Consider the following 26,890-nt stretch of genomic DNA (forward strand, 5'->3'; position numbering starts at 1 on the left):
GGGCTGGGACTGAAAGGTGAGGGCAGGCCGCAGAACGCAGGCCTCCCGGTGGGCAGAGCAAACCAGCCCAAGTTCTGGAGCTGGGGAAGACCGGGATCAAAGCGCTCCGAGGCGGCCGGGCGCACCAAAGGGAGGCTAGCGACTTGCATCAGCACAGATTCCGTGATGCTCTGCAGACGTCTCGGTGCTGCTGGGCTTTACGGGAACCCACAAGAAAGGAAAGGGCCGGGGAGCAGGCAGGGCGGGGGCGGGCGAGGGCGCGAGGGTGCGCTCGCCCGCCCGCGCGCTCCCGGCGGCGCCGGCCGGGGCCTGGGCGCGCCCGGGACGGCGGAGGCCGCGGAGGAAGCTCCCGCTCCCTTTCCCCCACCTTCTTCCCTCCTCCCCCCCGCCCCGCATTACTGGAAGGACTGTGTGGGAGAGACCCAGAAGCACCCGGATTTTCGAGCGCGGGGTGGGGGAGGGCCGGGCAGCCGCTGATGCTCAAAGGAAAACCAAAAGTGCATCTGTTCGGGCCGCTCCAGCACGCGGCTGCCCCCGGGAGGGTCCTGGCCGCGCCTCGTTTTGCAGCCCCCCAAGATCTCCCTAAGGCACCTGGGGAGGGGGGAGGCGTATGGCGCAGGAGAGGACGGAGAGGCGAGTGAGAAAGTGTCACGATTTCTTTTCCTGAGCTCTCCCCGACACCGTCCCCACCCCTAGCTTTCTGGTTTTGCCACTGCCGCTGGGGAAAGGGCTGATCGGTTTTGCGTCAAAGAACTGCATTTACTCAGTCCTGCTGGGAGAGGCGCGTAAACACCCAGGCAGGCAGAACTCAGGGATGAAACGACAATAACAACAAACAACCCCCCCCCCCGCGTCCCCGCGGCCGGTGTGCACATCCGCCGGCCGCACACCTCTCCCCGGCCCGCGGAGTTGGGGACTCTGCCCGGAGCGCGGCGGACGGAGGTGCGAGGGGTCTGGCCAGCCTCGCCTCGCCGCGCGCGTCCTTGGGGATGGAGCTCAGGACAGAATGTGTTTTATAGCTGTAAACAATGACCCCGAGTATTGTTTGGGATTACCGTATCTTGGGGCCATTGGGGCGGCCAGATGCCGCCAGCCGTCCCGGAAACGCCAGCGCTTTATATAGAGCCCCGGGAAAGCTTTGAGTTCCCGGCTCTATTTTTCTTTCCTAGCAACTCCCCCACTTTACAGATAAGGAAACTGAGGACCGGATCTGTGACGTGTTACAACGCACAGCGCTTCACAGGGTTCACAGTCTTCACACATCTTCCCGTCGGGTCCTCACAAGGACCCTGTGGGGTACAGATGGCGCCACTTAAGGGCCGGGGAAACCGAGACTAAAGCAGTGCCTGGACTAGAACCCAAGTTCCTTGACTCCTAGTACAGTGCTCCTCCGGATTGTCTCTGCATGAGAATTTAAGTTCCAGAGCTGGCAAGGGCCCTAGAGGGTCATCTTTCCCAACCCCTTCATTTTATAGGAAGAAACCGAAGCCCAGAATGGTTAAGGGACTCGCCCAAAGTCTCACAGCTCATAAATAGCCGGGCGTTCGTACTCCGAGGTCTGTGCTCTTTAACCCGCACCTCGCCCCGCCTCACCAGGCGAGGCGGGAAGACCCAGGAGTCCAGGCTCCTTGCTCCCTGAACTTCCCTCCAAAACAGCTGAAGACAACGTTGGGGCACACCCTCTGCCGGGCCTGCCTCCCTCCCTCCCTCCCTTGTATTTTTTTTTTTTTTTTAATTCTTAACAGCCGAGTTTGCTTCTAACGCCCGATATTAGATGCGTCCTAATTGTCCCGCACAGAGGGAGGCCGGAATGTCTTGACTGGTTCATTTCTTCTTCAGGGCTACTCCTAACAAATTAGTTGTAGGGCCGGAAAAAAAAAAAAAAGTGCGTGCGTTCGGGGTTGGGGGGTGGAGAGCAGTGGGCAGCCAGCCATGCCGGGAAAAATAGGTAGGTCGGCCCCGCCCGGCGGCGCCGCGCCCCGCCAAGGGCCGGCCGCAGGGCGGCGCGGGTACCCTGCGCGCCCAGGGCGCCCGCTGCACCGGGCGGCGCCGCAGAGGGCGCCGACGACCGCGCTTGGCCGCGCCCTCCCTGAGAGCGGCTCTGCGCGCCCGGCTCCCGGCCTCGCGGTGGCGCCGCACTGAGCCGCCCGTCTCGCTCTTCAGGCTGTGATTATTTTGTAAAACCCGGCGCCGAGGCCCGCGCGGCCGCACTCGGGGGCCCCGCCCGGCGCCCCTTCCCAGGGCGGTGGAGGGGGAGGCCGCGGCGCGCTCGGGAGCCGGCGAGGGAATCCCTCTCCCTCCACGTCACCCGAAAGCGAGGGAACCCGCACTCGCGTCCTCTAACGCAAATGACCATCTTTGGCAACGTGCGCCAATGGAACAGACCAAGGGCGCTGGGCTCAGGGGTGCGCGGGGATGGGCAAGGGCCAGGGCCGGGGCCGCCTCGGCGCCCCCAAGCCGCGCCGGCGGTCTGCTCGGGCCCCGCCACAGCCTTTCTTCCCCGCGCGGGGTGTGCGGCTGGCGTCAGCGCGGCCGGGAGCCGGGGCACCGAGGGGAGCGCTGCGCCCGCCTCCTCCCGCGCCTCTTCCTCCTCCTCCTCCCCCCGCCTCCCCGCGCGCTCCTCCCTTGCAAGGTGGAGTCTGAGGTTGACGTGAGTGAATCCACATGGTACAGGGGCTGGAGAATAAAGAGTGTGGAGTTGAACTCGTGCCATTGTAGTGACTCATCTCGGGCAGAGCGCAGGGGCTCCGAGCGAAGCGACGAGCAAGTGAGCGGCGCTCGGCGGGCCGGGGAGAGAGGGAGAGAGGCGCGGCCGGGCGAGGCGGCCCGTCCGGGAGCGGGCGCCGGGGAAGGGGTGCAGTCGGGCGCCGCAGCGGCGGCACGGGCAGCGGGACCGCGTCCTTCTCAGCGCCGGCTCAGCTGGAACCCCGCCGGCCGGGCGCAGGCTACCTTCTCCCCGCAAGTGTCCGAGTCGCTCCGAAACTCCGGCGGCGAGTCGGCCACAGGAAGTTTATTCTCAGCTCCTTTTCTAAAAGGAGGAAATAGAAGTTTCTCCCGGCGGGCAGCCTTTCTTTTCGTCTTTTTTTTCTTTTTGACCTGTCTGAAATCGGGGGCCCCCCGGACCTGGCAGGCGAGATCCGCCGGGCTCTTGTTCTTTTTTTAATTTCCAGTTTTTGATCGGGCAGTCTGTCCCGGCTGGGCTCCGGCTGCGCGCGGGAGCGGGAGGGCGCGCGCAGGGGAGGGACCGAGGGACGCGCGGACTTTTAGAGGGAGGGACCGGGTGGCGGTCCCGCGGCGCTCGGAGAGCAGGAAAGAAGTGCAGCGCGAGGCGCTCGGGAGGCACGGTTCCCGAGCTGTCGCCGCCTCCCGTCCGCACCCGCCACCGTCGGGGAGAAGCCCGGGAGCGAAGACTAGAGCCCGAGGCGCGGCCGGCAGGGAGCGAGCGCGCAGCAGCCGGTGCGCGGCCGCGGCGAGGGCGGGGGAAGAAAAACACCCTGTTTCCTCTCGGGCGCCCACCGCGGATCATGTACCAGGATTATCCCGGGAACTTTGACACCTCGTCCCGGGGCAGCAGCGGCTCTCCTGCGCACGCCGAGTCCTACACCAGCGGCGGCGGCCAGCAGGTAGGTGCGGGCCCCGGGTGCACCTGGCGGCGCGGGCGGACCCCCGCCCTCCTCTCGCCGCCCCTGCCTCTTTTGCTTTCTTTTCCCGTTTTTGGCTTGGCGAGAAAATTCCTACAGGGTCACCACTGCAAGTTTTGGATTTTCGTGTTGTCCTGCCCACCCTTCTCCCCCCACCACTTTCTTTCTTTCTCTTTCTTTCTTTCTTTTTTTAATTGGACCGGGGAGTGGGCTTGAAGAGCCGGCAAGCCCTTTTCCTCACACTACATCTTCCCCAGACAACCTCCTGGAATTGCAGCCTCCTTTCTCAGGAGCCTGTTAACTCCTCTCCCGGAAATCCCTCCCTCCTCTCCCCTCACTTCTCCGTGGTGGGCAAAAAATCTTTGCACCCACTGGCCCCTCCCGACATCCAAGGACTCTGTTCCTGTGGGAGAGCCTTCTCCCTCTCTTCCCCTGCTCCCCATCAGTCTTAATTTCTGAAAGAGGTTAGGGATTTGGAAACATGGTTGGGCTCTTTCAAGTAATCCAGAGTGAGGGCGAGGGTTGTCGCTCTGGGAATAGGTGCGAAGGTCAGGAAGGAGGAGGTCAGCCTTGATAGGCTCGGGGCCTGCGCCTTTGTGCCCCTGCGCCCATCCATCTCCTGTTAGGGTCAGAGAAGGAGCTTGTACTGCCAGCAGAGGGGGCGCCTTGAGGTTCTGGGGTTGGGGGTACCTGGGGCAAGGACGCCTGCAGAGAGAAGTGGGGGGGGGGAGGAAGAGACCTTGCTTAGGCTCCTGGGTGGTTCTGGAAGCGGAAAAACAACTTGTTCTAAAGCAGCTGGACTGGTTTGCACTGGAAGGATTGTGCATGCGATCTGTGTCTATAAATACCAGAAAGGTGCTGGTGGGGTGGCGGTGCTGGTGGGGTGTCTGCCCTCTGCAGCGGCCACCCCACCCCCCACCCCCCAGGCTTAAGAGGGAGCTGGCTTAACAAAGAAGGCCACTACAACACGAAGCCCATCTCGGTCAGGATCTGCGGCGTCTCTAGCCAAGTTGGCTGCAGCAAGAGTTGCCCCGGTAAGGCAGTAGCCTTGGCCTCTAGAAGCCAGCCAGCCAGGAGAGGCTGGGTGGGCTTCCCCAGGAGGGGTGGATCCTGCCAGAAGAGAAAATGGAAAAACGGCTCTCTTTGGGATCTGAAGAGGGATACCTTGTTCCAAAGTGATTACCCATACTTGGTGAGTCCCCAAAATGGCTTTTCTCTATCTCCCCTGCTGCCCCCATAAGCACCTACTGTAGAGAACCTAGTTGGTGCATCGAGGGTGCATTCAGTGTACCCTTAATAATGAGCCCCAAGGTGATGAGCCTTAAATCTTGTTCAAAAAGTGATTTTGTTTGCTTTCCAGGCTCATTGGTGGTTTTAATTGAACCCAAATATCATTAGACAAAGGGTCGGAGTCATTTAGACCCTTGCCCTTACTCTCCAATTCAACAAGCTGCCGAAACGTCCTTCTCCTCCTCCCTGAATCTGAAAGAGATCTTTTGATATCTTGTCTGTCCCTTTTGCTGCCGTTTTCGTGGCAGTTATCACACTGTAACATGGCAATCTTGCCGCCTGGCTTTGCTCAGACCCTGGGGCCTGAATGGGAAGTCAGACCGGACATCAGTGCCCCGATTGAATAATCTGTGTCACTAGGGCTTTGAGCCCAGGATGTGAGCAGAGGCAATTCCCTGTTTTGGAAGAAAATCAGACAGGAAACCAGTGCTAGGAAGAAGGAAGAGAACTCAGTCCAGCAGGGTGTAATGGGGCCTCATTACCGAAGCAAAAAGCAGCTGTGGGCTAATTCCTAGCATGCTGTAACACATGAGGATTTTGCAATTAGTAATAACTGGTGCACGGGCTTCTTGCATATACGCTTGCCTGTTTGGCCCTGCAGCTTGAGTGAGGTGCCTTTCAAAGCAGGGATTGGCAAGGTAATGCAGCTTTGGACAAGTTTCTCAGCCTGTCCACTCCTGGGGAAGGGGGTGGGCGGGGGGAAGGTTTTTCCATCATCTCTCCAACTTGGAGCAAAGCTGTTCTGTGGTCCTCAGGACTGACCTGAGAGGCTTTTGTTACTTCACAAGTCTGCGCTAGGACCCCACCCGATCTCCCTCGGGCTCAAGGTAACTTTATTACATACCAGATACAACTTGTAATCACTTTATTTCTCTCAGCTTCCTTTGAGGGCTTTCCTGGCATTTATTGCTGGGCCTTCCACCTTTGTGGCGTCTCCATGGACCAGTCGGTATAAGAAAAGAGGGTTCTCTGGTTTTCCCTTGGGCCAGTGAATATTATATTTTCCCCATCTGTTTGTGGGGTCTGATATTTCCGATAAGTTTGTTGCTGTCTACTCAACCCAGAACTTCTCTCTAGCTTAATAAAGCTTGATTTTAACACATGGCCGTGAGTTCCAGGGACTTTGGAGGGGTGGGGGGCAGATAACTCTTGATTAAAACCACTCTTCTTGTATATGGCAGGAACTCCAAGCATGAAAAATATTTCCTGTTCCAGTTATAGTTTTAATCTCAAAAGTTGGTCATTGGTGATTTTGTTTTGTCTATAATCGTTGCACACACCTCCCCCTCCTGACCTTTTCTGTTTATTGTTGTTGTTTTTTCTCTCTTCTAACTTTCCTAGGAAAACACCTCCCAGATATATGCTCTGCCTGGCTGCCCGACTATTACGGTTTCAGGGCCTGAGCATTACGCAATCAGCCAGTTACACAAACACAGGTCATTTCATAACTTGTTTTCATCAGCTGGGCCCCCTTTTAATGAAAAAACAAAACAAAAACAAGACCCAGAACTTTTCCAAGGCTGCCATTTGTCTGTTCCTCCGATAACTTGTGAAAATAAACCAAGAGGGACAATTCCTTTCTGGAATCAAGGACTACGAGACTAGCTCTCTTCTTCGGCAACCGCCCTTTCCCAAGAGACAGAGACATATATGCGCGCGCGCGCACACACACGCACACGCGCGCGCGCGCGCACACACACACACACACACACACACACACACACACACAAAATTCCCCGGAGTGAACTTTTGCCAACTGTACCAGGCTGGGACATTCCTCACATCAAAGAACTTTTACCAGAAATGACTGTGATTCCCAAGTCAGTCCCAATCACACCTCTCTAGTGCCCCCTACAGGACATTCTTAGAAGAACTGTCTGGGGAAGGTATTTTTCCAGCCCCAGACACTGTTAACTTGGTGCGTTTTCGGAATTCTTAGGATTTTTTTCTTTTTAATTCGGGACAGATAACTGCCATATATTTAACAGTGGTTAACTAGGAACTGCTTGACTTTGAAATGCAGTTTAAAAAAAATTTGTTCTAAATAAAACCTGGTTGAAAAAGGAGTGCTTTTCTTTCTTTCCCTATTTTGATGTTTGTTCTTTAGGGTGCCAGGAATTCAAATTCCCAAGGCTTGTTTTCTTGATGTGTTTGTATTAGGACACTGAGGATTGTTTGGGGAGGGGGTCTTCAGAATTTGTGGGAAGGTGGGAGGTGTATATTAAGGGTTTGCTGCCCCCCCCCCCGGGTTTTTTTGTCTTTGATCTTATAGATGTTGTAGATTAGGATCAAACGAAATGTTATCCCAGGAATTTGTTCTACTGATTCTTGATGGTGGAAGTCAGTGTCACTTTTTCATCAAAGTGAACGGGGTGAAGTAGCAGTCATGTATTGTCTGAGCGGAGGTTGAATTTTCCTCTCCAAACCCGAGTGCATTTCCATTGCTTTATTTCTGCCTGCCTTATTGTTCAAGGTGAATGTCAAGTTAGGAGCCTCAGGGGTTTTTTTGTTTGTTTGTTTCTATCCTTTTTTTTTTTTAAAAAAAAGATTTATCTTTTTGAGAGAGAGAAAACACGAGCAGTGGGGGAGGGGCTGAGGGACAGGGAGAAGCAGGCTTCCCGCTGAGCAGGGAGCCCTACCTGGGGCTCGATCCCAGGACCCTGGGATCATGACCTGAGCTGAAGGCAGACGCTTAACCGACTGAGCCACCCAGGCGCCCCTTTTCGTGTCTATTGTGTTGCAAACACACCAGAACTTACACATCCAAATCACTGTGGTGCCTTTTGTAATTATTCCTGGAGGACACTAACTACTTAACTGCTATTACTCAGACTCAACATTTGACAACTCCTCTTTTGGAATCACCTTCAGCAAATTCTTTCAAAAACCCTCCCTGCCCAAAGTCTTTTTCCTTTGAGGCTGAATTTTGATATTTGGAAGTTATTGAAAGATGTGACATAAGGAATCAAGTCTGACATAGAAGGTCGGGGTGATCCAGCTGGGTCCAAAGTACAGTGTGACCCCGAGTCATCTTGGTCTCCGTCTCAAGAGTCTGCCCTGGAGAGTGGTCACCAAGACCAGGCACCTACAACCAGAGTAGGCACGTTTGCCATCCATACTTGAGATTTTTCTTTTCCTCTGTTAAACAGGAAGAAAGGTACTGGCTTTGAGAACAGGAAGCTAGGTTTGTGCTCTATTTGTTGAGAGGAAAAAAAAAATAGCATCATTACTTTGTGGACATGTCTCATCCATGTTGCATGCGGTGTCTTTTAATGGCCACAACATTTCAACATGACAGCAGCTGTGTGGTTGGGGTGAATGGATCTGTTCCCAACCCCACTTGGTAACTCTATCCCTCCAACTCACTGGGCCAGAGAGGGAAGCTAGGCGTTCTCTGGCCCAGCACCATCTCTCCCTCGTGGTGACTGGGCCACGTTCACCCTGCCGTGGTTAAACGGAAGATCAGATGCCATGTCCTCCCACTGAGTGCAAAAGGGGTGCACAGAATAGTGGGGATCCCACCCCCATCAACCCCACCCCCACCATGCTTTGGAGTGGGGTTTCTGGCTGGAAGGGCCCTGGCAGGAAAGAAACTGGGGAAACTGGATGGTAACTCCATACTGACCACTTTCTTCTTTCTGTCCCTTGTTTTTCTTGTCTTCCTTGCTTTGCTTCACCCTGGCAGTTAGGACGAGGAGAGTGTGGTTCTTTCAAGTGAACCTGGGAAAGAGAGGAAGCTGACAGGAGGCCGGTCACCTGAGAGAGTGTTTGTGGACTGTAAAACTTGGGGGAATCCTGAGTTATTGCAACCATTTCCATTGTGACACAAGTGGCTTTCTTCAGATAGGAAAGTTTAAAGTGATATCCAGTGCAGGCTCTGTGAAGACTGGTTGAATTCCATATAGAAGGCTTTGGAGAACATCCCCAATTTAATAGAAATAGAGAACATTGGAGTCAAGCTGGACCTCATTTGGGGTGTTCTGGAGTGTTTGAAGCGTAATTGTCCTTTCTCCTCTCCCCCTGAGTTAGTCTCTAGAGATTTCGGAACTTTTCTTTTCCCATGTGAATTTTTAAAAAAGGGGTTCTTGGGGCACCTGGGTGGCTCAGTAGGTTCAGCATCTGCCTTCGGCTCAGATCATGATCCCAGGGTCCTGGGATCGAGTCCCGCATTGGGCTCCCTGCTCAGTGGGGAGTCTGCTTCTCCCTCTCCCTCTGCCTGCCGCTCCCCCTGCCTGTGCTCGCTCGCTCTCTCAAATAAATAAAATCTCTTCTTTCTTTTTTTTTTTTTTTTAAAGGGGGGAGGTTCTTAAGAGAAGCCAGTCTGTTTCCAGACTTGCATAGTCATACCTGCCTGCCTGCTGAGACAGGTCACAGGTATTCATGGGGTTCATGGCTTGGGGGCCCAGTCGAGAATCAGTGTGATGGAGAAATGCCTGGCTGAGTGGATGGGCCGAGAACACTGACCCTCAGTGCATCTCAAATGCCATTTCTGCCCAGCTCAGGAATTTCTGGGCCAAGCCCTGCCCCATCCATGTCTGTAGGAAATGGGAACCCAAACCCTACTTCCTAGACGCTTCTGCAAAAGACTATGGTTGTGACCCTCATTTCTGAATCCAAGGCCCACCTGTCAAGTTCAGGAAGGTCATTTTTCCAAATCAGAAAGTGCTAGGCTGCAGGGACCTGTGTGCCCTGATGAAGCTGGGTAACTAGGGTGCTGTGTTCTGAGCTGTCTTCCTTATAGACTCTGGGAGCAGGACTGAACAGCCCCACAGCACCCTTAAATATGGGTGCTTCAGGATAAAGAGGGGTGTTTATGATGCCCACAAACCCACAACAAAGCTTATAAGGGCTTGAACTTCATTCAGCTTCTTGGTCTGGAGATTCAAGCTGGTGAGTGAGACTCCCTGAGTTAAAGGAAGAGCTCTCTCTCTCTCGCTCCTTTTTTTGTTTGTTTTCTTGTTCCCTCTATTTATTCTTTCCCCCCTAACTGAGCATTAGGAGAGGGAATGGTCCTCTAAAAGGGGGGGGGGTCACCAAAGCACGACCCAGGTATTTTTGTAAATAAGGTTTCATGGAACACAGGCACACCTGTTTGTTTACATTCTGTCCGCGGCAGAGTTGAATAGTTGCGACAGAGACCGCGTGACACACCAAGCCTAAAATATTTACTATCTGGCCTTTTACAGCCTAAGTTTGTCACACTCTGCTCCAGGGGGTCGGTGGGGGCCAGTTTGTCCTTTTATAGGCATTCTTGCCCACCCAGGAGTCAACAGGATGACACAGTCAAAGAAAGCATTTGGAGGCTTTGCCAGGCTGGAATGCCACCCAGCCCTCCGGCATCTTCCATCCTGTTCCTGGAGGAGGAGCTTCCAGAGGCGCTGGAGAGCCCCAGGCAACTCAAGTGAGGTCCAGGGTTCCCTCCTCTATCCCCCGTCTCAGCACACACCTGGTGCTGTGGCAGGGCTCACACGGCCCTCATGCCTGCAGCCCAGAAGCCCTATCTTGGCTTCTGTTCAGTATTAACCCTTCCACAGAGAACCATGACTCCTCCCAGTATGATATTTGACTGATTCCTGGGTCTGCTGGTGAAGAAGAGTGCCCGGCTGACTCCTGGGACCACAGACTCATCGCCTCACCTCTGCTCTCCTACTCCAGGGTAGCTTTCTGAATAATACCTTTGGAGGGGAGACAAGTCACATCTGCCAGATCTCCTTGAAACGTGTGCAAACGTCTCAGAGAGGCTCCTGGAGGAGACAAAAAGCCTTCTTGAGCACAGCCCTAGTCCCCTCTGGGGATAGGACCTTGTTTTCCGTGCAGTTTAGAGCCAGCGTGTTCCCCAGCTGGCTTTACCTCCCTCTGAAACAAGTTGTGCACGCACTTAGAGGCAGTCATTACCTAGTGCCTTGTTTTTACTGCTGTCTTGTTTTGTCTAGACCCAGCTATTGCTGCAAGGAATCTGGCTGAAGGTGGGGGAACACATTCTGGAGACCCAGAGTGAGGGCCCTGGAGGGCCCTCCCGGGGGGCTGCGAGGCATCCACTTATTCCCAAGAGACCTTAGCCTCCCAGCTGTGCTTCAGGTTTCCTGCTTCCCCTAGGCTGAAATGGGAGCTCTTTTGTTTGTTGAAATGAGGAGTGAATTTCTTGGAGGCTTTCCTGAAAGAAAGGCTGACAGTCCCCTCACAGAGGTAGAGGGTCACGTTCAGCCCTCATGCTGGATGCCTCAGGTGTTCTTCAGACCCACAACCTGACTTGGGGAGAGAAATGGAATAAAAATATTGGGTGCTTCCCAGGAGTGGGAAGCTGGCGGTTTTTCCTGGAGCCACCCCTGGCAGAGCGCAGAGAGGCAGTGATGAGGCACCATCATGGCAGTGGTGGTGGTGGTGGTGGTGGTGGTGGTGGTGGTGGTGGTGGTGGTGGTGGTGAGGATGGTGCTGCCGTCCATTTGTTTGGCGCGGTGTTTCTCAACCCTGGCTGCAAGTTAGAATCTCCTCAGGCTTTTTTTTTTTTAAATACCTTATCAGAACCCCACCCCAGACGTGTTATTTTAGAACTCTAATGGTGAGGCTGGCTCCGATGCTGGTGTTTTGAGAAGGCTCCTCAGAATATCCTAATGGGCAGCCACGGTTGAGAACCACTGGTATGCTTTTATAGCCAGTGATTATAAGTAGCTACTTATTTAATCCTCATGACAGTGCGGTGAGTTTGATGTTCGGATTCTCCCTCAGAGATGGGGAAACAGTCCTCCCTGATTCTGCGAAGGCCTCAAATCCAGGCCTCCTGCTGCTTCCCCCACCTCCCCCCCCCATCCAACAGCCCAAGAGAAGTGTAGCTGTCTGGGCCTTTGTGCTTCTGCACACTCAGCCACACTCCCGAGCTTTCAGTACTCTGCCTCCTCAAGGCCCAGCTCAGCTGTCCACATTTTCTCCTTGAAGATCATTTCCCGCCTGGATTCTTCCTTCTCACTGCATCCTTCCTACCTACTACCGACAGACAGACAGACAGACACACACACACACACACACACACACACACACACACCCCAGCTCTGATAAAAAGCCGAGTTGTCTTTGCCTTCCAAGATGATTCTTCCTTCTCACTGCATCCTTCCTACCTACTACCGACACACACACACACACACACACACACACACACACACACACACACACACACACACACACACCAGCTCTGATAAAAAGCCGAGTTGTCTTTGCCTTCCAAGATGACTCAGGATCCTTTGTACTGGGCTCTCATAGAATTCCAGAATCCATGGCACCGGTAACTTCACAGAATCCCAGGATTCCTCACACCGGTGGCCGTCCTCGTGGAATCCCAGAATCCTTTGTGCTGGGTTGTGCTTTCTTCCCCGAACGCCCTCGTGGAATCCCAGAATCCTTTGTGCTGGGTTGTGCTTTCTTCCCCGAACGCCCTTGACCTGGGGCCCCGGGGCAATCTGGGAAGTGAGGCAGAGACATCCCTCCACCCAGACTGGGGTCAGGCAGCTGGCAGGAAAGAGCAAGGACAGGGCCCCAGCCCCCTCAGTTACAGTGAGGTGCTCTAAGCTCCACTTTATTTTCACAACAGGAACCCAGGTGTCATCTGTCAGCAGGGACAGAGACAAGGGTGGTGTCAGCTGGCTTTGCTGCTAATACTTCTACTCCTGGTTGGTGTGACCAGGCCAAGAGAGGGGGAGGCTATACCCCCATGCCAGTGATAGCAAGATTTCATCTGGGGTCAGACCTATGGGGCCTCCTGGGGGAGAGGGATGGTCTGTAGGGACTCTTGGCAGCGATGAGCTGATGCTCTGAGGGCAGTAAGGGTGGGTACCAGTACCTGGGTCTGGGTTTCCGGGAAGGAAAAAGTAATGCGCAGAAGCTTATGTAGCACCATGGTTGAGAGCCCTGTCCTCTCTGTCAGGCTGAACTGCATTTGAATCCTGACCCCACCCCCACCCCCCGCTTAGGAGCAGGGTGGCCTTGGATAAGTTACTCAATCTCTCTGCACCTAAATTTCTGCCTCTAAAATGGAGATAATGGTAGTTCTTACCTCAGAGGGTGAATTAATCAGATAATTGAGGTCAGACACTACCACGGTGACTGTCATTTAGTGCGTACTCAGTAAGTGACATTATTATTTTCATCATGTCACCCGCCAGGTTAGGGAAGACAGGATTTGCACAACCTTTGTGTGGAAGTGGGACTCACCCGAGGATGAGGGCTCCGTTCAGGGAGCTTTCCTCCCGAAAAGCTGGAAGCGAGGGGGGGCCCTGGGGTCAGGGAGGTCCTTCCCTTCTTCCTCCTCTCACTTTCTAGTAGCCGGCCCTGAAGAAAGGCCAAGACCAACTGCTGAGGAGCATGACCCATTTTAATGTTTCTACTCTGTCATCAACTTATATTTTAAATGGAATGATGCCTGCAGTATGTTCCGGAGAGTTCTGCAACACACTCTGGGCATAAATTAGGAGACGGGGTGAAAACTCTGAGCTAGCAGCACTAAAGTTTCTCACAGACGCATCTATGAATGCAGATAGATATGCAGGTAGGTAGAGACGCAGCGTGTCTGCTCCAAGCAAGATGGTGGTTAAGGGCCAGGAGGAGGAACTCAAGGGAAGTCTGGCCACAAAGGCTACCACTTTTCAGTCCCACGAGTTGGAGGGCACCTTTTCATGGACCTGGCCTCACCCTGGATCAGGTCATAGCCCCATCCTGCACCTATTTGGAAAGTAACAAAAGCAGGCACGATAAGCTTCCTAGCGATCTTTGTCGCCCCAGAGCTGTTGGTATGCAAATCTTCTCAAGGGGTCCCAAGCCCCAGTACCCTGGGGGCTAATTGGCAGGTGACCCAGAGGCTCGTGAGGCCAGGGTGGGAGGGCTGCCCTGCAGATGCGGGCATAGCTAGCCCCAAAGGCCGCAGGGAGGGCCTGCTGAGTGTAAGCGGCTAGGGACCATATCTGTCCTCGAAGTCATTCGCTGTATAATCGCGTCCTCACGAGCCACCTGGGAACAGAGTCCCCAGGACCTCAGGGGAACAGATCTGCCCTGGGGCCTCAGGAGTAGTTAAGATCCCCCTGATTCTTGGATGTCCAGGGAAGCCCACCCAGTGTTCTGACCTTGGCCCCCCTCCAAGCACTGGCTCTGCTTGCCCTCTTCTGCTCCGTACTTACTAGCTCAATACGATTTTTTCTCCTCATTGCAGAAATTTCGGGTAGATATGCCTGGCTCAGGCAGCGCCTTCATCCCCACCATCAACGCCATCACAACCAGCCAGGACCTGCAGTGGATGGTGCAGCCCACGGTGATCACCTCCATGTCCAACCCGTACCCCCGCTCGCACCCCTACAGCCCCCTGCCGGGCCTGGCCTCGGTCCCTGGGCACATGGCGCTCCCGAGACCTGGTGTGATCAAGACCATTGGCACCACCGTGGGCCGCAGGAGGAGAGATGAGCAGGTAGGCCTCAGATCAGTGTAAGGGAGCCACATGGGTGCCTTTCAGGGCCTGTAACACACTGTTTTTCTGTGGTCTGCTGGGGAGCTGGGTCAGTGTTCTGGGAGCATTGAGGAGAAGAGGCAGCTCGGGACCAAGGGCACATGACCCTTCCTTATGGGAAGCGGAGCCGGAGGCCTGAGAGTCAGGCCTGGCTCTGTCATCTTGCTCATGTCCCTTAGGATCCCTGAGTCTCAGCTTCCTCAGCGCAAAATGGGGATAACGGTGCCTGCCAGACAGGAGTTGTAGCCACGCAAATGAGACCACGTGTGGGAAAACACACTGTGTGTGGCGCGGTGGCCGCAGATGGGAAGGACTGTTAGGACCTGCCTACGTTGATGTCCTTCCCCGATCTTTGGCAGAGGGGCTGCAGGACACACAGCCAATGAAACCCTGGCCAGGAGTTTTTGGGATTAGCCCTTCATTGTCTCCTGGTGTCTGGTGCAGGGGAAATGCTCAGCAGACCTGAAGGGTCACCCTCCAGGCCCACAGTACTTGCCTTTCCTGCTCGGCGTCCCAGGCCTCCAACTTGAAGCAGGAGCCCATTTCACATACCTGGAATGCCCGTTCCAGAAGTGCGGTGACTCTGGGGTCTTTGGAGTCTGCGCAGCTGCTCCCCCTGATGGTGTGTGGTGGGGGGCAGCTCAGATGTCGGCTTTTTTTTGCCCTCCAAAGGCTCAGCTTTGAGAAGGAGTCCACCTGGCAGGGAGGGACATGAGAAAGTGTGGGCCGTTTCTCTCTAGACACGATCTACCAGTGCTCAAAGGCATGTCATCTCTATCAGTAGTGAGCCAGAGTAGTGGTGGGCCCCCTGATTCCCAAAAGAGAAATCAGAATCATGCATAAAAAAGGGGGGATGAGCCTTCGAAGGACCCCATGTATCCCCCTTCACGGGCGATACAACCAAAGCTTAGACAAACCTGCCTGAGGCTACTTGGCAAGACTGTGGGAAGTCTGGACTAGAACCCAGTTCGCCGGACTCCCTGTACAGTGCTCTTTCTACGGTACCATGTCACTATGGATCCAGGGAAGGGAAAATACTTGAGCGGTGGGATCCCTTTTTCAAATGACGTATTTGCCTGGAGAGTCACTCCTCTCCACTTCGACCACTGTCCACTCTCGTTCTGGGATCCCAGGTCCACGGTATTCTGATACAAGGACCTTTCACCCGTGGTCCCCTGTGGATAATCATGGATCCAGTGCCAACAGTCCCCAGGATACTTAGAATTACAAAGGTCCCGACTCTGAGGAACTGGGAGCATTCATAGGATCTTTGTTCCTCTGAGGATAAAGCTGGGCCTTGCATCCCCTGCGCGCCGGTTTGTTCTGTTAATGGCAGGCCTCAGCGCAGGGCGACGTGGAGCGTAATGGACACTGTAATAGTTGCTGCTTGCGGTTGTTGGTCTGCTGCTGCTACAGCGAGTGACCAATCTCCCCCTCGCTGTTGCTTTCCAAAATTGTAGTTGTAAACATTGCAGTAGCAGCGATCGTACTGTCCTTTATTAAATAGGCTTCCTTCAGGAGCCCAAGGTGTCAAGCTTTATAGTCACCGATGAGCTGGCTGCCCCCCCTTATGTAAGTGACCTCTAAGTGAGAGCCAGTTTTGTGAGGGACTCTTGAGCTAGCAGGACAAAAAGCAAGATGTGCTGAACGCTCGCCATTCTTTTCTGGGCCCAGCTCACACCAAATATAGAAGCTTGTATCTGAAGGGACTTTGGAGACCAGCTTTTCCAATTTCCCCTCTGTACCCATTTTACAGATGAGGACACAGAGGTCCAGAAGGGAGAAGGGCCCTGTCTAGGGTTATGCCGCCGTGAGTTAGTGGCCGAGCTAGGGCTGGAATCTACCTCCTCTGACCTTCAGCCGTGTGGTTTTCCCACCACGCCACCTAGGCGTGCCTTAAGACAATCTGTCTGGAGAATTTCCTTCCTTTTCTGAGAGGGAGGGAGAGAGCCAGGAGCATTTTATCCCACGTCAGTTAGGAATTCAGACAATCATCCAGCAGCTTGGAGGAAGCCTGGGCAGTAGCATCCTCGAACCTTGGTTCTTTGCGTTCCTAGCCCGAGGGTCTTCCTCTGAAGCTTACTTCCGCCTTCCTGACCTCCCCGAGGGGGACGAGCCTGTTCCCCAGAGCCAGCGTGGTGCCTCACTGCCCTCCTCAGAGCCTGCCCAGAGCCTCCCTCTGAGGCCAGTGGTGGCGACTGAGGAGGCGGGGAGCAGAGGGTGTGTGGCTTGTGGGTGGGTCCGCGGTGGTGCTGACACACTCAAGTTGTAACCATGTTGGTGTCACCACCCCTGAACACTTCCTTGCTGACAGCTCCCCCAAACTGCCCCATATCTTACAGATAGGGGAGAGACTTCTAGGCTAATCGGGAGGCCAGAAGTTGTCCAGAAGCCCCCACAGGGGAAGGGAGGCCAAAATGGACCGCAACCAGCTCTGCATCTTTTCTGCCCCTTGTCAGTGAGGGGTGAGGGGCTTGTCTGGGCCTCAAGGGGGCCCTGGTAGACCTTTGAGTAGTGAGCCCTGAGCGCGGGACTGCAGCGGGCCCAGCAGGCTCTCTTGGTAACTGATGGGCTCAGGTTGAGACAGGTTTAGGAGCGGCACGTATTCAGGGCCTCAGCCAAGTGTCCTCATGACCTCAGTTGGGCAGCCAGTCCCCACACAGAGCAAGGTACCCAAGGTTGTGGACTCTTGCAGGGCTCTGAAAAAGCATCAGCAAGGAAACCTCTGAATTACATCTTCTTCCTTCTAGCACTTTCTACGTTAGAAAGGGCTCTCATACTGCATCTCATCTGATCATCCCAGAAACTTTTTGGAAGGCAGGGCAGGTCCTGATATTCTAATATTCTAAATGGGGAAATCTGAGGCTCAGAAGGTTCAGTGATTTGTCCAAGGCCACACAGAATCGCCCCATCTGTGTTCTGCTCCTAGTCGGCCTTGGACCTCTCAGAGGAGAGGACGTGGAGCCTTTGGCTCTCCAGGGGAGGCCGAGGATTTCGGAGGCTGGGACTGAAGACAGGGCTGGAGGACGGAGGTGGAGCCAGGACGAAGTGTGGAACTCCAAGAGCAGACCTCTGGCAGGGGCCTGGGGACTCACCAGGGTGTCACCAGCTGGGCGGGCTCTGTGTGCCCCACCTGGAGGCTGCTGCAGTGGGCAAGAGGCACAGGGAGGGTGGAGCTGGTGGGAGAGGGGAGCTGGGCCTGGTTCTTAATCCCAGTGAGGTGGGGTCTCAGAGGCGGTGAAGGGGCATGGGCTGATGCCCCGGGGGTGAAGGAGGCCTGCATCTGCCTCGGCGGGAACACAGCTCCGCCGAAGCCCTGGGAGACAGGGACCTGAGGTACCAGGAAGCCGGTAGGTCTCCCTGTAGCCTGCCAGGCTTCCTGCCTCCCCGTGGTCCACACACCTTGACTACTGCGGCGTGCGGGGTGGATTTGAAAGTTGAGAAGGCGTGATGAGCTTCTCTGTGCTCAGGGGGCCTGAGGCCTCAGAGAGACTTAACGTCTGAGTGGTTGATGGGCATTTTTCCATGCCAGCGTTTGGAGAATCTGATGTGGGACTCTGGCCCCTTGGTTGGGGCCACGGGGCTTCCTCAGGGTAGACAGGGGTGGAGTTGTCCTCTCCGATGCTGTGACCTGCTTTTCTGTGTTGCACATCACAGCAACAAATCTGCAGGGCTGTGGGGAGCCCTGGGGCCTCTGACCTGGGCCCAGCCGGGGCCGTGACTCCCTCCCTCACGGGGCGGCTGACAGTGGGGCAGCATCTCGAAGTGAGGCAGCTTTTCTCACCTCCAAAAGTGGCTTCGGCTTTTTTCCCGTGTTGTCCCTGGAGGGTGGAACCCAGATCTTATTCCGCATAGAATCTTCTAAGCCCCCAGGACTGCGCTTGGCACGTAGTAGGGATGCCATCATTGTCTGAGAACAGCGTGGGATGGCCTTTCTTTTGGAATTACTTTCCGCCTTGGCCCACGGCCTTGTGTCACCTCTGCTTGCGAGGGGCATTGGGGTCACAGGAAGGGCTACATGTAAACAGAGCATCAGCCCTGTGCTGCGGAGCAGAGTTCTTGCCCTGGGGCATGAGTCATGGGCCCCTAACCAGCCTCATCATAAGGAGCTAGATTGTAAGCTCTGCAGGGGGATTTTTGTTCATTTGGTTCTCTGATAAATCTCAGAGCCATCAAACCATGCCGGACACCTTGAAGAAGTTTCTCGTTGGTTAAATGAATGGATGTGGGGGGCAGCAGGATTGAATGTGCGTGAGGGTTCCTTCTCCATTTGCCTGTCCCGTCCGGCCTAGCCTTGTGCCAGGCACCCTAGCAAGTCCTCCAGGTTGAATGGTGAGCAGCTAGCCCTCTGGGGCTGGTAGAGGAAGTTGGGAGTGGGGTGGCATCCTTGGCTACCCCTGGCAATAGAACATTCCCCCCCCCAGGGTGGTTCTTGACTCTGGGCCTGGCTACTTAACCAAATGGGATAATGAGGCTTGCAGAGCTGGCAGAGTGGTGGGGAGGAGTAATTAGCCAGGGTTTGGAAGAAGCTGTTTAAGTGGGTGGGGCCAGGCCTGGCTGGTATGAGGGGGCTCTGGGGAAGTGGCCCCAGCTTCTTCTCTCTGGCCTTGGCACAGAATCAGGGCTGACATGACAAATGCTACCATCTCGCCTAGGCTGATGAGTCCCTGACACATTGCTGCCCTTAAACATGGGATGTCGCCTTCCAGGGTGGGTTCGGTTCTCAGTGCTCTCCCTGGTGGCCACAGCAATGAGCCGCAGGCTCCAGGAACGTGGGGCCCGTCCACCCCCCTCTCGCCTCTCTCCCACCCTGCACACCCAGTCCCAGAGGGTTTCTTTCTTTCTTTCTTTCCTTTCTTTCTTTCACAAGTGGGAGGGGCAGAGGGAGAGGGAGCAAGAATCCCAAGTGGACTCCGTGCTGAGCGTGGAGCCTGATGTGACCCCGAGATCACGCGACCTGAGCCGAAACCAAGAGTCGAACGCTCAACCGATGTGGCACCCAGGTGTTCCTCAGAAGGGTTTCTTAAAATAGAGTGAGAAAACAAAGCTGGTGAATCATGTACCCAAACCTAATCATGATCCTTGACCTTGGCCTCTAGCTGTCCCCTGAAGAAGAGGAGAAACGTCGAATCCGAAGGGAGAGGAACAAGCTGGCCGCAGCCAAGTGCCGAAACCGCCGCCGGGAGCTGACGGAGAAGCTGCAGGCGGTGAGGAGCTCTGCGTGGGGTGGGAGCACTTCCGGGTGGGCAAGAGCGAGAGCCCCGGGGCTCTTGGCCTCCCACCCTCTCCTTGTCCACTAGTGGCCGATCGATGAGCCAGTGCTGGCAGAAACGGTCCTTCCTTTGAGCACAGAGGGTTAGCATCGCCCTGACTGAAGAAGGGAGAGGGAGGGCGGGAGCTGGCCTTTGGCACCAGCCTGGGCCCAGACACAGCCCCAAACAGCCTGCTGGGGCCTAGCACCCTTTCTCATTCAGCACCTGTGCGTTCCCTGCTCTCGAACCTTCTGGGGCCCCTGGGTGAGGGATGGCAGAGGGAGCCAGCGCAGGCCCAGACCTGCCCCCTCGGGGCTGTTTCCCAAGGTTCCAGCCGCCCCCGTGCCTACCACCAGCAGGAGCGGCCTGGGCTAGCTTAAGTGAGCTAATTTGGGCGGGGCTGGGCCCTTTCACCTCGGCAGGGCTTTGGAAGCTCTCTGGGTCGCATGGAAATGGTCACATCCCAGCTGGGTTGGACTGTCTTGGGGTTTTCTCCTATCCTTCATGGGCCGAAGGCTTCCCCACCTCTGCTATGAGCTCGAAGCTGTCACCTTGGTAGTTCACTCTGCCCTTGTGAGTCACCCGCCCCCTGCTGCCTAACTGCCCCCACCTGGGGGCCACGGCCCTGCCCTTCCCTCTCAAAAGCCCGACCTGACCAACATCACGTAACTCCCTCCGGAGCCTAGCCCTACAGGATGGGCCGAATGGCGTGTGGAGGAAGCCTAAAGCCGGGACTGACTCTCCCGGGGGGAATGGTTTCAAAGTGAGGAGACCGGGGAGACTGTCGGCAGTCCTTACCGTGACCGGCCAGGGAGCGGCTTTGGAAATCACCAATTACCTTGTACATCCCATGATTTTATTTAATGCTCCCGGTGCCATCCACCTGCCCCAGCTTCCCTTCATCCATCCTGGAGCCCTCACTCTTGGGGATTGAATGTGTATGTGTGAATTCCCTGTAGGCTGCAGGAATGTCCGTTGGAGGGGGGGGGTGTGTGTGTATCAGGAGGACAGGCGGGCACTCTCCATCACTAGGTCAAGAGACCCCTTAGTGACCAGCTCTCCAAGGTGTGGAGTCCTCCCCACCGCTAACCTGCTAAGGGGCCAGGTCCTCTGGGTCTACCCTGGGTGCTCCCCACCGCTAGCCCCAGAATAGCCCCTCGTCCAGGGCCTCCTGCTCTCCTCCCCTCCCTCCCCCAGAGGCCTCACACCCTACTCCCCTGCCGCCCCACCCGCCCCAGCCACCCAGGCCCCTGAGCCACATCCTCCACAGGAAACCTCTCATAAGCTCATGACGTTCGTCAGACCCTTGAGACAGATGGAAACTTTTTTTTCACTGTGGAATATGCTGTTCTCTGCTTCGTGAAGCTCTGGCCCGTACCATCTCATTCTCGAACAGGACTCTGATAGGGGAAAAGTGGGGAGGAGGCCCGTGACACACACCTTTTCGTCTTTTGCACCCACTCCCTCTGCGGGCGTTTGCTGCTTCTCTCTGGCTTTGTGTCAGGGGAGGAGGCCGAGCTCCTTGCCTGGGACCCTGCCAGCCTCAGGCCTGCTGGGGCCACCGGGTTCCTCCTCTGCTAAAGCGCGGGGACTGAACGGAATGTTCTCCAGGGGTTCTGTGAGTCCTGAATCACATGCTTCAGAAATTAGAGCAAAAAAGGGAAGTGGGGCAGTGCCGATTTAGCCGGGACTGCTGGAGAACTTCCTGCCGGCCCGGCACCATCCTCAGCTTGTGTGTGCAGCTGAGAGGCTGGTGTTGATGCAGCCGAAGGCAGGCTGATGGGGTTGAGGGGGTATGAGGAGGTATGACGCTGTGCTCCCGTCCCCTCCAAACCTCACTCTGACCCCCCCCAGGGGTAGCTGGGGGCAGTCCTGGCACTGAGGGCACAGGGCATGGTAGCTAGGGACCCTGGAATCAGATACATTGGGGTCAAGTCTGGTCTACCCTACCAGCTTGCTCTGTGACGTTGGGCAAATTAACAAACCTCTCTGAACCTCAGTTTCCTTATCTGCAAAATGAGTTGATTGAAAATAGCTGCTTCAGAAATCTTCTGGAGGATTGCCTGCTGTGTCGGGCACAAAGGAAGCCCTCCATCGTGCCAACTAATTATTGTTTCATCCTTCCTCCAAGCCGACTTTCCTCCTTTCTCAATCCGGAGCTTTGGACAAAAAAGGCCTCTTGAGCCTCCAGGTGTTTCAGAAGTGGTGGGATCTGTGGCCAGGGGTGTGAGCTGGCTGCTTTCACAACTCTGGGTTTCCCTTTCTCACCTGGATTCGAACTGCCCGCCCTCCAGCAGGCCCCTGGCAGATTCCTGCCCCTCACACACCTCTCTTCCCCCTGCAGGAGACAGAGGAGCTGGAGGAGGAGAAGTCAGGCCTGCAGAAAGAGATTGCCGAGCTGCAGAAGGAGAAGGAAAAGCTGGAGTTCATGCTGGTGGCCCACGGGCCTGTGTGCAAGATCAGCCCCGAGGAGCGCCGATCGCCTCCCGCTTCTGGGCTGCCATCCCTGCGTGGTGGGGGTGGTGGAGCGGGCGCCGTGGTGGTGAAACAGGAGCCCCTGGAAGAGGACAGCCCCTCCTCGTCGGCTGGGCTAGACAAGGCCCAGCGCTCTGTCATCAAGCCCATTAGCATTGCTGGGGGCTTCTACGGGGAGGAGCCCCTGCACACCCCCATCGTGGTGACCTCCACGCCGGCCATCACTCCAGGCACGTCAAACCTCGTCTTCACCTACCCCAGCGTCCTGGAGCAGGAACCACCTGCGTCACCCTCCGAGTCCTGCTCCAAGGCTCACCGTAGGAGCAGTAGCAGTGGGGACCAGTCATCAGACTCCTTGAACTCCCCCACTCTGCTGGCTCTGTAACCCGGCTGCCGGGGGGTCCTCGTCACTGCCTCCTTCCCAGGGACCAGCACCTTCAAGTGCTCCAGGGCCGTGAGGGCAAGAGGGGGGCCCTGCCAGAGAGCTGCCCGGCTCTGGGGACACCCAGGTGGGATTTGGCCGTGAGGCGCTGGAGGACTTCAGCCATCTCTTAGAAGTCATGGGACCTCCTCCATCGTTCATCTTGCAAAGCAAATCCTGTTTCTTGAAAAGCCTTGGAGAACTTGGTTTGGTGGACTCAGGCATCTCTCTGGCTTCTGAAGAGCCTGCGGCGGGTGTGGACCGTTCCTGTCCCTTGTTATGCTACGTCTCTGGAGTGATGGTGTCCTTCCCTGCCCCACCCAGCATGCTCAGTGCCTTTTGGTTTCACCTTCCCACTATTCGCCCCTTCCTCCCCCCAGTGTCAATTTCACTTCCTCTTGGTTTTTATCAAATTTGCCATGACATTTCATCTGGGTGGTCTGAATATTAAAGCTCTTCATTTCTGGAGATGGGCAGCAGGTGACTGACTCTTCTGCTGGGGCTGACTTGTCCGGAAGGGGACAGTCAATGTGCAATACAGAACCTTCTCTCCCTTGACACCCCCCGGTCCACCGCCATCTCCAGGACCACCATCAGGGCTCCCTGAGCTCTCAAGGAGATGTTGCCATCACTGGGAGGCCTGGAGGACCCTTCCTCTCCATCCTCGGAGACAACTTTTTGGAGGAGCGGCTTGTCCAGAAGACAGGGTGTGAGTGAGACAGCTGGGGCACAGGTTGGGTTTGCCAAATGCCTAATTACCAGGCCAGGAATAGTGCCAACAAGCCACACAGGTGTCCTAGCCAGCTTCCCTTTACCTGGTGTCTTGAGCAGGACGTCTCCTGTAATTACTGCCTCACCATCCTGCCCCTGGACCCTTCTCTCTAGACCAGGGAGGCGTCCCTCCCTAGGAACCACACATCACTCCAAGTCCCTACTGGCTCTGCCCTCCGCCAGCCTGGCTCTCAGGGTGACGCCACCCACGGAGATTTAATGAGCGTGGGCCTGGCCCCTCCCCAGATTGCTACCAGGTGGCCCCTCCCCAAGCCTCAAAGGCACTTTTGCTGTGGATGGAAAGGTAGGGGAGGAAGGAGGGAGGCAGAGTGAGATTCGCCTCTCAGCAAGCTGCCGGGCCTTTTCTGCCTTCTGTGGTCACCGGCTACCTGATGGAGTGCTTTCTCTTTTACATACTCCTTCCCCCAGAATGCTCCTCGGGTCCAGCCAGCCAGCTGTGGACCACTGGCCCGCAGCTGTTGCTAGTAAGGCTTGGGGCTTACCTGTCATTCCTGGGGGGCTGCTGAAATCAGAGATAAGATGTGTTGCTTCCCACTGCAGGAGAGGTGCCCCCTTCCCCTATGGGGCGGGGAGCGGGGAGGGGGTCCTCTGGCCTCCTGCAAAAGCACAGCTGGGCGGGCTCCCTGCCTCCCACCCCTCTGAGCCTTTTTCTCCTGAGGGCAGGGCTCTGGCTGATCTTCTTGGATTGGCCTCTGCTGGGCTAGCTGCTCTGGGGGAGACCCTGCTATTGTGATTCAGCTCTAGAGATCATTGTATGATAATTTAAAATTATATAGATATTATTTAAATCAAACCCAGTGGGGGTTAAATTTCAAAGTTAGACTCGGGAGAAAGAGAGAGAGAGAGCAAGCGCACGAGCCGTGAGGCGTTCACTCACTTGCCCCCCTCACACACCCAGGCCTTGAGCGCTGGTCCTGATTTGCTGCCCATCCCCACTCCGAGCACTAGAAGGGAGCGCGCAGAACGGGGCAGCCAGAGGCTTAAAGTACACAGCCCACTCTGACTGGAAGTGACGTGTGAAAGGCTAGGCCATGCAGAGGAGATTAAAAGAAAAAGGATTTTGTCCAAAAATACTTTAAAAAGGTTATTTCCCACCTTCCCTGGCTATGAGGCTACCCTCCTGGTTTCCCAGAGGTTCTGGGAGGGGCACTCCTTATTAGACCAGGCAATTGAGTTTCTGGCTTCAGATTAATCGAAGAAACAGAAGTCAGCCAGGAACAGCAGGAGGTGGGCAAAGGAAACTGGGGTGCGCTCAGCTCTGAAAGGCTTAATCATCTCAAGTGGTATTTATGGCCAATTGGGAGCTCTTTGCTTCTTTTTGCGTATATATATACACACATATATATATTTCTTAAATGAAGCTGCTTTGGTGTTTTATTTCTAAATGTCCCTTTGTGCCCCACTTCGCACAGCACTGGTCCCAAGGCAGGCCACAGTCTGTGACTCGGGGCCAGGCTGGACATTCCTGAGACAGAGTTTGGCTTTAGTTCAGATGTCAGGGTGTGTTGGCTTTGGGACCAGCACAAGGCAGAAACTCCACCACCCCAGAGGACTTTAGAGGCCTCTCAGCTATCCCATTCAGGACCCTCTGGCTTTGTTCCAGGAGGTGGTTTGGCTTCCCCAAAGCCAGAGGTTATTTGGGGAAGGCCAAATATTCACCCCTAACTCATGAGCACATCCTCCTTGACTTCTTCTGGCTTGTTCTCTGAGTTCCTGCACCCACACCATTGTTCCAGAATTACCAGCCACCAGGCCTTCTGCTTTCTCCTCCATGGCTCCAACTACAGGAAGAGCTGCAGTGGGGGTGCCTTCGTGCTTGGGCTGGGAACCTCTGTGCCTCCCCCGTGTCCCCAGCCGTGAGGCAGCTGGTGTGGACTCCAGCTGGGCTGCAGGCAGCTCTGGGACGGCATAGGGCAGGCACTCCTTGACAGGCTAGTGTGAACCACACCCCATCCTCTCGGCCACCTGGCTGGCCTCTCTGGGATCAGTCCTCTTCCTGGCTGAATGGACGGGGGCAGCTGCTGACGCAGGAAAGAGAGGAGATCCCAGGTGAAGCTCGGGCAATGGCCGGAGCCAGCTGTAAGCGGAGAATTCACGGGGGGACGTTTTCAGAAAGAAATCATTGTTCTGCCTGTGAGAAAGGCCAGGTGTGTCCACTATGGCCAGTCACACAAGCATCTCAGCCAAGAACCCTCAGAGGTTACTGCTTCCTTTTCTCAGGCTTTGGGGAAAAGAGTCTCCTCTCCGCTCCCACTTGGCTCTAAGTCTAAGGGAGGGCTCAGTGCTACTTTTCTCCCCTTCCCTTGATGGACCAACAGCGCTCCTGCAATCTCACCACTTACCTTTCCGGTTGGTCTCCTTCCTGATCAGATATCACACAGCCCCTTTAAGAAGGAGAGGCAGAAGCCCCTACTATGTGCCAGGCACTGTGTTAGGCACTTTTATAAATATTCCCTCTTTAGAATCAGACTAAGGGATGAGGGTATCCCCTCTTCAAGGCCCCCACGTAATGGATAAACAAAAACACTTGGAGGTGAGAAGGTGTTTCTTCAAAGATCTGCGGTAAGATTGCCTTCAGCCTGAGGTTTGTTCTCAAAGACCCATCCCCCACAGTATCCTCTAAACTTCTTTTCCCTCTCCCTCATGATGTGCTCCTTTGCACTCCTCACATGGTTGGAGGGGTAACCTGAGTCCTTATAGAATTTGTGGACCAATAGGATATGTGATGTGTGTAACTTTCTTTTTAAAACTTAAGTAAAGGGGTCTTGCTACTTTCTGCTTGTCGAGTCTTCTTGGCATTCATCTTAAAAGCCAGCATCTCACTATTTATTGACAGGTTGGGTGTGTGTGTGTGTGTGTGTGTGTGTGTGCGCGCGCGCGCACGCTCCTGTGTGTGTACATTTCCAAGTGTACCTCCTGCAACTTTTAAAAAGGAAACTCAGTCGTCCCACTACTAATTTGACATCTTCTCATGCTTCTAGTGTTTTGGCCATACATCAACAGAGGGCTTTCACTTTCCAATGCCGATGTGTTCAGGAAAGGCTGGGTCAAATTTTGAGCAGGGGATGGGAAGGGGAGGGGGAGAAGAAATCGACATTTATTTTATTATTTATTTAAAATGTTTACATCTTTGTGTTGTACCAAGCCTGAAGAGAAACAGCATTAAAATACTCAGTTCCTCTCTCCCTCTCTTTCTTCATTTTTTTAAAAATTTAGGCTAATGATGCTTTTTTGTTTCTGAAATGATTTGTGACATGTGTTGTATAAACTGTATAAAAAGGGTTCTGTTTTTAAAGATGGATGGTCATTCCTCTGGGGACAGTGGTCACCGAGAAAGTCTACATTCTAAGAAAATACAACGAAAGATCCTGCCCTGTTCCTCAAAAATTATTTTCTCTGTATGATTAAAAGTTTATTCCATTTATTTTAGTTTGTGGTTACTTGATGTCGAGGAAGAAAATATTCACCTTTGTATAAAGAATAGGTATCAGGGTGTCTTTTCTGCAGTGAGAGATGTATATATCGTATTTTGGTA

The 26,890-nt window shown here is 54.8% G+C and overlaps 1 protein-coding gene across 2 annotated transcripts; it reads left to right on the forward strand.

The window, feature by feature from the left end:
* The first annotated feature begins 2,663 nt into the window (after nt 1-2,663).
* On the forward strand, nt 2,664-26,779 carry FOSL2 (FOS like 2, AP-1 transcription factor subunit). 2 transcript variants are annotated; one of them, XM_028099464.2, is made up of 5 exons: nt 3,538-3,623; nt 4,568-4,833; nt 14,125-14,376; nt 19,515-19,622; nt 22,012-26,779. In XM_028099464.2, exons 3-5 carry the CDS (start codon nt 14,140-14,142, stop codon nt 22,525-22,527), a joined length of 861 nt encoding a protein of 286 aa, XP_027955265.1. In that variant the 5' UTR covers nt 3,538-3,623; nt 4,568-4,833; nt 14,125-14,139; the 3' UTR covers nt 22,528-26,779. The 2 variants fall into 2 exon arrangements, with proteins under 2 accessions (XP_027955263.1, XP_027955265.1); XM_028099462.2 differs by lacking the exon at nt 4,568-4,833 and having other exon boundaries at nt 2,664-3,623.
* The last annotated feature ends 111 nt before the right edge of the window (nt 26,780-26,890 follow it).

Source organism: Eumetopias jubatus, unplaced genomic scaffold (genome assembly GCF_037043125.1).
Source record: "Eumetopias jubatus isolate StellerSeaLion01/CBP00866 unplaced genomic scaffold, mEumJub1_p1.0 scaffold_9, whole genome shotgun sequence".
NCBI classification, from domain to species: Eukaryota; Metazoa; Chordata; class Mammalia; order Carnivora; family Otariidae; genus Eumetopias; species Eumetopias jubatus.